The 13,067-nt window shown below is 33.2% G+C and overlaps 3 protein-coding genes across 3 annotated transcripts in view; 1 reads left to right on the top strand and 2 right to left on the bottom strand.

Annotated features, from left to right (window-relative positions):
• Nucleotides 1–542: 542 nt before the first annotated feature.
• On the top strand, nucleotides 543–7,977 carry LOC105625030 (rab3 GTPase-activating protein non-catalytic subunit). The gene is made up of 18 exons (XM_012206371.1): nucleotides 543–603; nucleotides 768–849; nucleotides 913–1,030; nucleotides 1,105–1,306; nucleotides 1,380–1,707; nucleotides 3,193–3,624; nucleotides 3,733–4,103; nucleotides 4,185–4,592; nucleotides 4,692–4,892; nucleotides 4,982–5,366; nucleotides 5,456–5,550; nucleotides 5,639–5,887; nucleotides 5,964–6,137; nucleotides 6,249–6,430; nucleotides 6,815–7,036; nucleotides 7,099–7,389; nucleotides 7,593–7,745; nucleotides 7,828–7,977. The coding sequence occupies exons 1-18, from the start codon at nucleotides 543–545 to the stop codon at nucleotides 7,975–7,977; spliced, it is 4,104 nt and encodes a 1,367-aa protein (XP_012061761.1).
• A 1,178-nt stretch (nucleotides 7,978–9,155) lies between these two features.
• Nucleotides 9,156–11,298, bottom strand: LOC105625031 (acylphosphatase-2). The gene is made up of 3 exons (XM_012206372.1): nucleotides 11,223–11,298; nucleotides 10,623–10,749; nucleotides 9,156–9,270 (listed from the first exon to the last, which is right to left on the bottom strand). Exons 1-3 carry the CDS (start codon nucleotides 11,296–11,298, stop codon nucleotides 9,156–9,158), a joined length of 318 nt encoding a protein of 105 aa, XP_012061762.1.
• A 527-nt stretch (nucleotides 11,299–11,825) lies between these two features.
• The window catches only part of LOC105625046, a 6,181-nt gene continuing 4,939 nt past the window's right edge, over nucleotides 11,826–13,067 (bottom strand). Inside the window, exon 2 of the mRNA XM_012206388.1 lies at nucleotides 11,826–11,927. Coding sequence (XP_012061778.1) covers nucleotides 11,826–11,927 — 102 coding nt within the window. The remainder of the gene's footprint in view (nucleotides 11,928–13,067) is intronic.

Genomic DNA, 13,067 nt, shown 5'->3' on the forward strand with positions numbered 1-13,067 from the left:
AGACGTAGTTGGCATCCACTTTGTCAGACGGCAGTAGTGCGCAGCAGCAATTTGCGATTACAGGTTTTGGGCCGTCGTGTCCTCCTTCAGATTTTTCTCTGGCTAAAGGTAGATTTCGTCTGGTGTTTTCGCCAGCTCTCAAGTGACGTTAGCGGTATAAGAGTATTACATATATGGTTGAATTAAAGATTGTCGAGTAATAATTTGTTTTAAGTACAGTCTTGCTGTATGTATTATACTAAAGATTACACTTATATATATTCTGTGGTAATGAGTTATAACAATTAAATAAAAAAATTGAGTGTTATCAAAAGTTTATTGTTGTACATAACGTAATGTCTTGTCAAATTAAAGGAATAGCAAATATATCAGACGTTGTTAGTGTTAAAAAATTACTTTATGGCGATGACATTAGCAAATGTAAGTTTTTCTTCACTGATTAATTTATGTTAAATATAATACTCATTTTCATTTACCAATACGTTTTTTCAGTTGAGTATATTCCGAGCAATGAGTTGCCTCTGCAAAACTGTATTATATCAATGTCATCAGTTGGAGATGTACTTACGATAGCTTGGAATACAAAAATGATTATATTTGCTTGTAGGTACAAATCTTATCGTGGTTTTGCACATATGTATAATTTTTTTTGTCGGTAACAGATGTAATCGATATTTGAATACAAGTTAATGAAGAATCTCAATATATTTATGCTGTTGTGAGCGCAGCATGAATAAAATGTCAATTGTATTCTTTCATGTTTATAGCAAGGTGGGAATCTCAAGAATTAGATGAGATAAAAAATAAGTTTCATGTAACGTGGCATGGAGAAGTAACGAATGAAGCAAAGTATGTAATATTTATTAATATTTATATAATAATAATATGTTTGTAATAAGGAATTTATTTCAGTGAATGGATAACCTCTGTGATCTGCTTACCTTTAATATCCTTAGGAAAAGCCACTGGTCCAGATTGGACCTGTATAGCTGTTGGCTATAATACGGGCTTTGTTAGATTTTATACGGAAGTAAGAGAGAGTATTAATTCCTTGTATTATTTCATTTTGTTGATTTCTTGTAATATATTTTGTTTTTTCTTTAGACAGGTGCTTTGCTCTTGGAAGAGCAAATTCACAATGAATCGGTTTTAGGGATAAAGTGTCAGTCATTTTGTTTATCCAAACACGCTGGGGATGTTGGCTCGAGTGAAGAAGTTTATATCTTATATAACAGTGGAGTTTGCATTTTACAAGGATTTCCATTATTTTCCACTTTACGTGCTTGTAGAAATCATTTAGCTAAAGGTATATATCATTGTCCATCCACATATATATGTATTTCCTCTCGCTTGAGTTTCATAATTCTTTTTTCATACAGTCCAAGCGAATTGTAATGATTTACCGCCAGTTACAAATTTATCGTATAAAAAATGGGCGTTCAAAAATCAAGATATTGCAAACGATTTAGAAGTAATTGGTACAACATCGATAAATAGCTTTGATCATTTAATGACAGCTTCGATATGCGGTGGATATAATGCAACGTATAGATCTAGTGCGCCGCAACACAATTTAGTTCTTGCGACAGGAAAACGACCATTTGTAGGATTCCACTATGCCCTGGAAGGTGGTAATGCACCGGTCTTGTCAGATGTTGCTATCGCTATGGCTAGCAAATTAGCTAACGCTATCGGTACTGCTGTGCCGTAAGTGCTTTTCTTATCTTGTATAATAATTTCCCCAAGATGAGTCCCAAGCAGGAAGGAAACCGATAACCAGATTGTAATCGTTATTTTTGTCGAACCGAAATATTGTGCAGGCTAATGGATCGAAACGGACCGTTTTCGGTTTCAATCCAGATTTTGATTTGGATTTTCTAACTTCTTCGATACAATCGTCGAGTCGATTGTGTTACACAGCGATTACTCAGGAGTCTTAAAGCAGTATTACAGGAATGTTACTTTCTTCCTCTTACGAATAAGAATACGAGTAATAATATGTTATTCTATAGAAAATTATCAACAAGAAAAGCTGCTAGTTGAAACGCTGCGAATTGTTGATATAGAAGAAAAAGTGTAGCAAAGAAAGAAAAGAAATGATTATACGTCTCCCGTTCCAGATTTCTTTGAAGGGGGTCTTTACGTTTAAGGAGTAAAAAAATCAATTTTTTTTTTGCTTTTTTTGAAAACTTATAATCTTAAAAGTATTCCACGAGAGAAACGAAAATTATCCAAGCTATACAAAATGAAATGACGTGGGACCGCTTGATTGATTCAAATAGCGCACGCTAACCAATTGCAAACCGACACTGGCCATTATTTATGTTCAATCTTTCGACACTATTCTAAAACGTTTCTATCCAATGGATAAAAACTGGATGGACTAGAGCTTCATTCCCATCACTTTCGTTTCTAACGGAAAACAGAAAAGTACTAAAATGTTTCAAAACGCGTTTTTCTCGAAATCGTGTTTTTGAATATGGTGATTCCAAAAAAACTATTAGTCCAACTTCTACTTTTACGGTTATACTCAGAGAACATATCGTCTGAACTAGAATTAATAGTCTACGTTAATTTTTTCTATTTTTTTGGAAGATCAAATAAGAAGAAAAAATGAGCAAAATTCGAATCATTTTTTCAAACTGTCGACATTTTGAAAATATGCATGTGATATTAACTATCCTAGTTCAAGCGAAAATTACAAGTCTACATATTAAGAAAAAGCTTCATTTTTTGCTTTCAAATCAACAATATCACTCTTATCACCGTGGTGCAAGTCTAACTTCAGTGCCATCTTATTATTACTTTGTAAAAAATAAACGTTAAAAAAAATTTTTTTTACATATATGCACTTTCTGTATTATTTTTGAAGTATACTTAAATTTTTATTCATTAAAAAAATTCACAAAAAATATCTTTAAAATCAGCTCTCAAACGTAAACACCCTCTTAAAAGATATTTCTTTCAATAAACGTGAATTTTTATATGCAATTTATGCTCATTATCCTTTTCTACAATAGATAATTGTACACCCGTAATAAAAAAAACTGAAATTTAAACCATTGTCGATAAAAGAACCGCTTGGATTTCGGATTTTTCGGATCGAAAAAGACCGAAATCGAAAATTGGAGAGACCGAAATTTCGGTCCCAAGAATTAATTTATTGAATTGATAAATTGATTTTTTTATCAGATGGTTTCGTGGAAATTCCAAGAATGCAACGTCTGAAGTATCAAAGAGTATTAGCCACGAATCGGTAGAAACAATGACATGTCGATTTGGTTTAAGTGATATTATGAGAGAAGGATATTGCATTGTTTGTAGCCCAAATAAAATGTTCTCAGTAATATCGGATGCTATGGGCAGAGTGATTCTGATAAATAATAAAAAGGGTATAGCTTTGAGAATGTGGAAAGGATATCGCGATGCTCAGTGTGGTTGGATCGAAGTTATCGAAGAGAGAGATCGTGCGATACGTAGGAACGTTGATAAATCTGGGCGTAAAGCTTTATTGCGCATCGCTCTGTTTTTAGTTATTTACGCACCAAAGAAGGGCGTAATAGATATTTGGAGTATACAGCAAGGTCCAAAAATCACTACTTTTACTGCCAGCAAAAATGGACGGCAAGTTGTATCTATTGCATCTCCTCTCCTTTGCTTTCAATTTCTTCCCTTTCATTCTGTCTTACATGTACATGTTACATAAAATCACTCGACTAATATACTTTGCAGATTACTGTACATTAATTATGGTTTTCTGGGTGCAAACGACAATGCCATTTTATCGAAGAATAAAGCGCAATATTCCTGTGTATTTATTGATCCACTTGGAGGATTGAAGGAGATTTGCGTTCCATTTCATTTTGCGCTCAATAGCAAAAATGGAAAACGAGCACGTGACATACATCTACTTAGGAAACTGAGAACGTTTCTGAGAGAGGAAGATTTCAATGAGGAGAAATTGATTTCCATAATTACTAATACTTGTTTGGGTTTAGAAACAAATGAAGTTCGAATACAGACGATAGAAGTTTTAATGAATAACAAGCATATTTTACCAGATACTTTGCTCGCTGCGACGAATTGTTTTGTAATAAAACGAGGTATGCACATTGTAAAATATGCAGATACGTAAACAAATTATACGAGAATTATGTTTTGTTAATACTTTACAGAAGAAAAAGAGAAAGAAGAAGAAGAAGAAGAAGAAGAAGAAGAAGAAGAAGAAGAATTGGAACTTCTCGCTAAGATGCTTCGTCAATTGACAACGCAGTTGCAACAAATAATTACATTTTATAAATATGTCGAGTCTCAACTTGATGTACCGTCTGAGTACGATATTACGACTGATAATGCAATAAATACTAAAAGTTTATCTTCGATATTATTAACCTCGGAACGAGAGGTAAACCGTGTTATCAAATTAGCTAAAATGCTAAACAGCTTCTTGGATGGTAACATTTCGGCAGAAACTAAGGTCAAATTTAAGAATGAAAGTGCATTCTTTGACTTTCTATCGTGCTTCGAACTGGGCGCATCGAGAATGATTGAATTACGAAAAGATGTAAAGGAGGAGAATATACACGAAATTTGTAAGTTGTAATAGTGTCGTAAATATGCTGTTATCAATTGTATCATATATTTTGATTTTATAATTACATTTAAAATGTGATCTTTAACGCATCTTTTAGCACGTTTAATGTACCAGGGACTGATGTATTCTGATGATATGAAAGAGAAATGGCAACAAGCGGCTAAAGACAGTAACATTCAACCATTTATTTTCATGCGATTGGCATTAATATATTGGTCGCACAAGGAAGAAACTACATTTTCAGAAATTGAATTAAAACACTTTACACAGCTGCTGCATGTCATTTGTTTTTTAACCGGTAAATTTTGTGTCCATTGTTTTTATGCTTAAAAAATATTACATAGCCATAGCGCGTATGGAATTTAATTGACTGAAATCAATCGACAGATGTGGAAGAAATATGTGTTGAATATAACGAAATTTCCTCATGGTGGAAAAATGTACGCACTATTCTAACAGAATCTACGAAACCTTTCAATGCGTTTACTGCTGCGTTAGCCTGTAGGGCGACTGCTATGACTGTAGAGAAGTACAAAGAGAAATTGCAAAATGAGAAGCGATTGGGGAATAATGGAAACGAAGAGGAAGACATTAAAAATGGGAATAATGTAACTAAAACAGACGAAATGCAGAATAAATCGAATGATGTTACACCGGATGATGAGACGTACAGTTCAATTAGTGAATGGGAAAATGTCAGTAATGATACCTGTCAATTTGTATTACTGATTGGGAACCTTGAGGATATTGCCGTTTTGAATGCTGTTATTAGGTGCGTTATTATCGCTAATTATTGGGAAGTGCATGAATAAATATTATAATTTTTGGCTACCATAGTAACAAATATTAATCTAATTCTAGTCAACGAGTTGTATCAGATGAAACAACACGATTCTTTGCTTTACCATTTACGAAAAGCGACACTTGTTTAGCATCAATTCTCTCCGGAGGAAGAGGTACATTAAAACTCTAGTAATTAACAATAACTGTAGTAATAAACAATTAGTAGTATTCCGTATTGATGAGCTTCACCCGGTGATTCAGGTTCAGTGTCAGAACTGGTTGCAAAATGGCTCAGCACAACGGGTATCGATCCAGCGCGATTAATCGACACGACTGATGTAGAGTTCGATCAGTTACAATTGTCTGTAGATTCGTTACAACAATTCACCGATACGAATGAAGCAACTGCTGTCCAAGTATCTCAACAGGAACGGTCAAAACTTGTTTCTTTATCGATAGAGATTGGGGATGAAGCAAAAATTAATGCGACTACGGAAGCGTGCATTTTAGGCAAGAGAAAAAGGCATATTTTTAAAAAACTCCCTAAGTTTTGTCATAATTTAAATCTGTCGTATTTCTGCTGCAGACAGTATGGCCCTACTCAAACGTCATTTCCCATACAGTTTAACAAGCAGCGTTTTATTGGCCAATTTATGCTGGGAGTTTGCCATGTCGTGGGACAAAGATGTTACTCAACTAGATTCGCTCGCAGCTGCCTTAACTGTTTTACGACAAATACCTATGAAGAATATGAGACATGGTAAATATACTTTTGTGTCGTCTTTTTTTTCTATTTCTTTTTCTCTAAAATGTCAATATTTATGTAAATTTTTACTGCATGTGCGTATACTTTTACTCATTTATTCGACAGGTGTCTGCTGTCTATTATGGATGCTTCATATAAAGAAAAGAATGGAAATGGCGGCAAAATTAATGAATAAACTTGGAAAGTTGCCAAAGGAGAGATTATGTATGCAGGACATTGGTTTATCCGACATTCAAGTAACAATGTTTTTACAACACTGCGTTACTTTCTTGGATATATTTATCGATGTACGTAGAGTATGGAAAAATTCGTAAATTATTACGTAACCAATGCACGGTGCGGTGGGGAGGGAGGGAGAGACAACTTACGGCGTCATAAGTTGTATTAATTTTAACTTTAAGTCTCCTGAATCTTCTAGTCATCGCGCGAAAAGTATAGATAATTTACGATTAGGAATTACTATCAGGAAGGATAAACATAGTTTTCGTTCCATTTTTACAAATGTTTTAAAGCAATTTCATCATTTTGTTCAAATTATTCAAATTGTCTTTATTTATAAATGGCACGTAAAAAAATTAACGTGTCATTTCTTGCTTTTAACGTCACGATTCAATATGATTGTGATGATTATTCAAGAGTCTTAATGTACAAATTGACTTATGTATTATTAGGCTGAAATACTTGAACAAGGAGATAAAGTAATAATAAAGTCGGAAGAATTATGGGACGGGCACGTCGGTGGGCCACAGCCGTTTGCTACACTAGCTGTCTCCCAAACTCCAGCTTGGTATGACTTGATTTTGCTACACGTTCAAGTGGCTAATGTTCTATACATGATGGCATATCTCAATTTGAAAATACTGAAACCATTAAATAACTTGTTCGAATCTATGGTAAGTCTATAGCAAGATATGATAATTAATTTGTGTTATACATTTGTTCGTTACTCGCCTAGGTACAGCCTTATCTCTTTCAAGACATAACGGACAAAGCAATTCTCACGTGGTACCGAGATGACAAGAGGGATAATATACGTACAGAATTTTTATGTAGAGTAATTACAGCATCGATGGAATTTATTCATCGTGAGACTACGGACGGTGTGACGGTTAGTTCGACACAGGCTATCTTGTGGATGAGCAAATGTCAAATGTTGGCGTCTATTTGGAAAATTAATAATGATGAATTGAGAATACATCAAGCCTGTCAGCTGTACATAAATGGTTTCGATCGTTTGGCAGAAGAGGTGAATATATAATAACAAATTCGTTTATTATTCACTTTTGTACGCTGCGCACCATTTACATGCACACGCGTGCGCGCGCGCGCGCGCGAAGTACAGATGCTTACAATTATGCTACATATATACTACATAAAATGCCTATTCTCTAAACATCTATTTATAATATATATATATGTATGTATATATATATATATATATATTGTTAGGTAACTATAACGGTAACCGATATTGAACGCCTGGCTGCAAACTTATTGCCTATAGCTGGAAGAAGAATGATGGCATATCTTTCAAAAACACCTAATCTTTTGGAAGAAATGTCACGATTGAGTCCAGCGCTTACAAGATACTTGGAAAGCCTGGTAAGTGCTGCAATGAAAATATATTATATTTGTCGAATATTATATTTTCGACTTTGCTAACTGTTCAAGTTTTTTTTCCCAGAACGTGCCTGAAATAGTCTATACAAATTGTTCGAATGTCGATACTGTGGAATTAATTCGACGAATATCAGTGCATTTGCCTAAAATTCACTGTAATTATCACATTATGTTGTTAATGTTAGACGCAACATTTATTTATGAAGACAATTAATTTTGGATTTTGTCAACTATATCCTGTGATACTAGGCAGTAGAAAATTGTATGCATGAAAATAGAAGAATCTTATCAAGCTGTATACAACTTGTATATATTGATACAACGAAACGAAAATAGACTTGAAATTATTGTCTTCTATGGAAAGACAATAAATGTTCATACGTAATGATATAAAAGGTAGTGATAAACTGCAAAATCGTAAAAGTAAGCACAAAATATTACGTACTTTTCAGCATATATTATAGACAATTTAATTGTAAATGGAATTATGAGCGCAATTTCGATACAATCTATAAGCTGCACTCTGTTTCAAGGAGAGCGATGCGTATCTGTATGTACATATAATATTATACTTTATGTTTGCATGTTATTATGGAACATTAACACGTTCCGTGCCTGCGCTGGATTTTTCATTCGAGCCACTTGAGGAGAAATATTTTGACTATAAAAAAAAATGTAAAATAATTTTGTATATCATTTTACGTGATATATATGATATTATGATATGATGCAATATTGATATGATGACATTAGGTCTTCTTTATAAGATTTTTGTTATTTTTTTTATTATGAAATATATGTTATTTAATATTCATCAAGAAATATATGTTATTAAGAAATTTAATAAATGCAAATAAAAATATCAGATCCACACGGCATAATGGTCAAATCATTTAAAAATAACGCGATACAGAAAGTGTTAATTAACCTCATTCGTAATGCACGTATAATATACATCTAGCGCTTTACGTTTATATCGTACACACACACAGCGCGCGCGCATGCATACGCACACATATATGTGTGTATAAATTTTTAAGAATCTATACACATTAAGTTGTCATTGAATTTAAATTATAAATATTCTAATTAACATTGTATTTATCGAATGTAACATTTATCTCGGCTATGTATCCTTATAAATAATCCTTATAAATAATCATGTTTTGAAAATTTTTGTAAGAGATGTATAATTTGTTAAAAATACATTTAAAAAATATTGTGTTTCGACCAAATCGTACGTAAAGAGTCAAGTAAAATATTTTGTACAATTATCGCACAACTGTTCCAGATGTTACGGAATTTTTGAGCATATCTTATATCACATGTAAATCAAATTAGTGTGCATTAATATAGAATTTAAACGTACATGTTCAACTGTGCGATATATTCTTAAAAACGAATCATGAAACCTTGATATTGCTGCTTTGTAACAGTTTCCCAATTTGTAAACTCGCAGTGATGTATCTCACTACCTGGACTGCCCACTGATGTCAACCACTGTGCCCTGGGAATAAGATTTATTATTTTACACGTTATATTAAAGCTATATATTAAAGATATATTGTAAATGCTGTTTTGCTAATAAAGAGCAAAATTGTCATTTTTTTTTTTAATGTGAAACAGACGTGTTTTTGTATGGAGTATAAATACAAGCAGCAAATATAAGGTCTGTAGCTGAACTACATTTGGAACTTAAAATAAAACAGATATATCTGTATTTAATGTTTGGTGCAAGCGAAAAATAACGTTCGAATATTGCAGTCTAGTATAGCAATAAAAAAAAGATATATGATTGATAGATGAAAAATTGAATTATAATCGATTTCAAGTATAAGAAGGCCACGCAAATGTTTGGTGTGTTGCCAAGTGCGTCATTGACATCGTTATTTGTCGTTACCGAACAACGCCACAACCATAAAGTGCGCGTTCTGTATACGAATGCTTGACACGCTCAGAAATTATAATTGGCGACTAATCGGACCGAATGCAAAACTGTCGAAGTGAACTCTTAGTGATTTTGATTGATATATTACAAAGAGAAGAGGAAGAATGTGTGAGATGGCTGTTATCTTAATGACAATTGTCTCTCATTGTTGTCTATATAGTATTAAATTCTTTATTAATATCATATATAATGAACGCTGCAACTTGATTAGCATTGAATGTAAACATTTTTTGAATAATAATTTTAACGCATAAGCAACTGCAGTTTACGTGATTACGATCGAAGAAATGAATCAGCACTTAATTCCTGATCTAACTCATTTTGAATTATTTAATTTTTCATCTTAGTGTAATTCGACAAGCATTTCCTCATTTCTTTGTTTTTTAGTCTTGATGATTCTTCTTCCAAGAGAGGAAATGCATTCTATTTTGCTCTCTTGCAGAATCATAACACATATATGCGCACATGTATTTGTTATTTACAATAAACTTAAGGCTCGATTAGCTAGCTTCCATTATCTCGGGATTTTTTTAGGAACCTTGAAACTATTTGTTATCTTGTGTAAAATGGTGTACTTTGTATTCTTCCAATGTCGACGTACCGATGCATAGATGCGAGATGTGACAATCGTCGACGAAGGAAAGAGGTACACGTCGCAGCGTCATTATTTCATTAAATCATTATTAAAGTCAGTTTTCGACATATCGCTTGATGTATGGCAATTGTTAGTCAAGGCTATGTACGATTAAGAAACCGCGCAAACCATGTAACGCAAATGTCGTCGTCGTCATCGTCGTCATCGTATACAAGTAACGTAATAAATAAATCGAAGGCTCTTTTCTCTAATTAAAAATGTATTTTTCACTATTTCAGTTCGGTAAAGTGGACAGATTTCATTTTACAAGACTTACATCTGATCGACAAGCGCTCGAGGTCCTTGCATCTTTCCAAGGATCGTGCCAGTTTTACTATTTTTCACCCAACCACAGATTTTCAATTGCAAGCATATATCCTTCACATACTTTGGAAAATATACACCTGCAATTTCATTGAAGAAATCATCTTTCATCTTAAGATAATTAAGTTATCAAGATTATTTTAAGTATATATATAAAATTAAGTGTGTCACGAGTGGAAAGAAAAAAAATAATTGAATGCTACATTTCACGATTTGACTGAATTTGACAATTGTCAATTGTGATGAAATTGGACCATCGTGTACATATTATAGGGAAATATGTGCAGAGATTGAGAAGCGATAATTTAAAAAGTGTTAAAGTACTAGGTATTCACATCTATCTAGTTATCTATACGTAAAAGATCGAAATAGCAATTTGCTACAAGGGATATATTAATTAAACAACGATGAAATGATGCAGACTGCAAATCTAACTTAGACATCAATTTGTCATGACAATAAAATAGTAAGCGAGATTGCATGATGATAGTATTATATCCTGACGGGCGGCGCATTCTAGTTAAGGATAAGGTATTCGATAGTACTTATTCACCCTGCACTTTTCCAAAAACTTCAAACTCGACGGATATTAAAGGTTCCCGGCAGAGGGGATCATCCACCGCCTGCATCCCGTTCGAGATTGAATGAGACGGCAAAATTCGCGTTGATAATTCTAGTGTGTCGAAAGTAGATAGAATGCGCACAAAGAGCTGATATACACTGCAGCTGGATTAATCCGCAGTCACCAGGTCACAGGTGTATGTACGTTGAACAGATTCTGCACCAATCGGACACTCGTTCTCGTTCTAAAGTGGATGCTTCAACTTTTTAGCTTCACGGCTCGCCTTGCTAATAGCTAACTAATTCTTATTACGCGCCGCCGCAATAAGTCTCCAAATAGATTTCTCTCTTCACCCCACTACTGACATTGATCCAAACTCGATCGATCCTTTGCTGCTGATCTATTCTTACATTAATCGAACGGAAAAAAAATGAACCTATTGCTCCATATTCAATATGCGACTTTGTGTCGTGTATGTCGTGGAAATAATTATATAAGTACTTTAAGTATAAATTTAAGAAAGTTGCGTATGTACACTCGTTGTATATATGTAGATATGTATATATATATATCATCGAATAATCGTAGCGTTACTCAAGAACGCTTCATCTGTTCTATATTATACATATTATACATATTATCATCAGGGAATGGAAAGTTATTATTTAAAAGTAACAAGTTACTGAATAGAAAAAGTAACAATTAATTACTAATTATATCAATTTTTAAAAGTAATTCGTTACCGTTACTTGAGGAAATAATTTTTCGTTACTTTTCCATTACTTTTTTAAAATCGATGACTACAATCACATCGGACGGGTCTCTAGAAGCTTTCTAATCTCAAGCGCTACGAGTTAATTGTGTCCAATCGTGTGTAATAACGATAAAAATATCTGTAAAATTCGTTACCGGCGTTACCAAAAAAAAATGCAACTACGTTATCATAACAGTTACCGCAAAAAAAAAGGTAACGTAGTTACTAGTCAAGTTACCAAAAAAATAACTTGCAACTGTAACTTCGTTACAAGTAACGATTCGAGTTACTTCCATTCTCTGCATATATTATATATATGTATATGTATAATAGATAGTAATAATTGTTACTATGCAGTGTAAGTTGAAACATAAATATAAAATAGCTGAACGAATACAGCATAACATCTGCTCTTTTTCCTCTTCAGGCGAGGGAGTTACAGATTCATTGTGGAAACATTAAATATAGGCCAGGGGGGCAAGCATTTATCGTCGAACTAAGCACTTCCCATCGTGACTGCCGTCTATTGTCCCGTCATTACATCCCACACACAGCTAATTAGTTATTAGTACGCTATGACGTAGTAATTGCCGAGCACAAGAGTAAAAAGTACAGGGTGTACAGGATATGAGGGAAGTTACATATTCTACTTATAACGATCTTATTCAATCTAGCGATGTTGTTATTCAAGGTCTCGCTCGATGCAAAATTCAGTGATACGATATGACTTGATGAAATTATTGCCGATAAAGAGCTAAATCTAGATCGTCGATCTTCTTCGATAAATTATATCTATATATAGTTTACTAGTAGCGAAGCAAGTAGCGAATTTGGAACAGAATTGCCAGCTCGTCTTAATTTAAAATTACCCGTATTTACTACATATTACGTATTTACTACATATAATTACAAAGACTGATCTTATGAAAAAAATTGTCATTGACTAAAATAATTTTTTTTTATCATATATATATATAATATATGTTAAATTACAACATACATTATATTATCAAATCGAAATTATAATTAAAATTTCAGCTTGTAAAAAATGTACATATATATATATATATATATATATTCCT

This window comes from Atta cephalotes (assembly GCF_000143395.1).
Source record: "Atta cephalotes unplaced genomic scaffold scaffold00105, whole genome shotgun sequence".
NCBI lineage: Eukaryota > Metazoa > Arthropoda > Insecta > Hymenoptera > Formicidae > Atta > Atta cephalotes.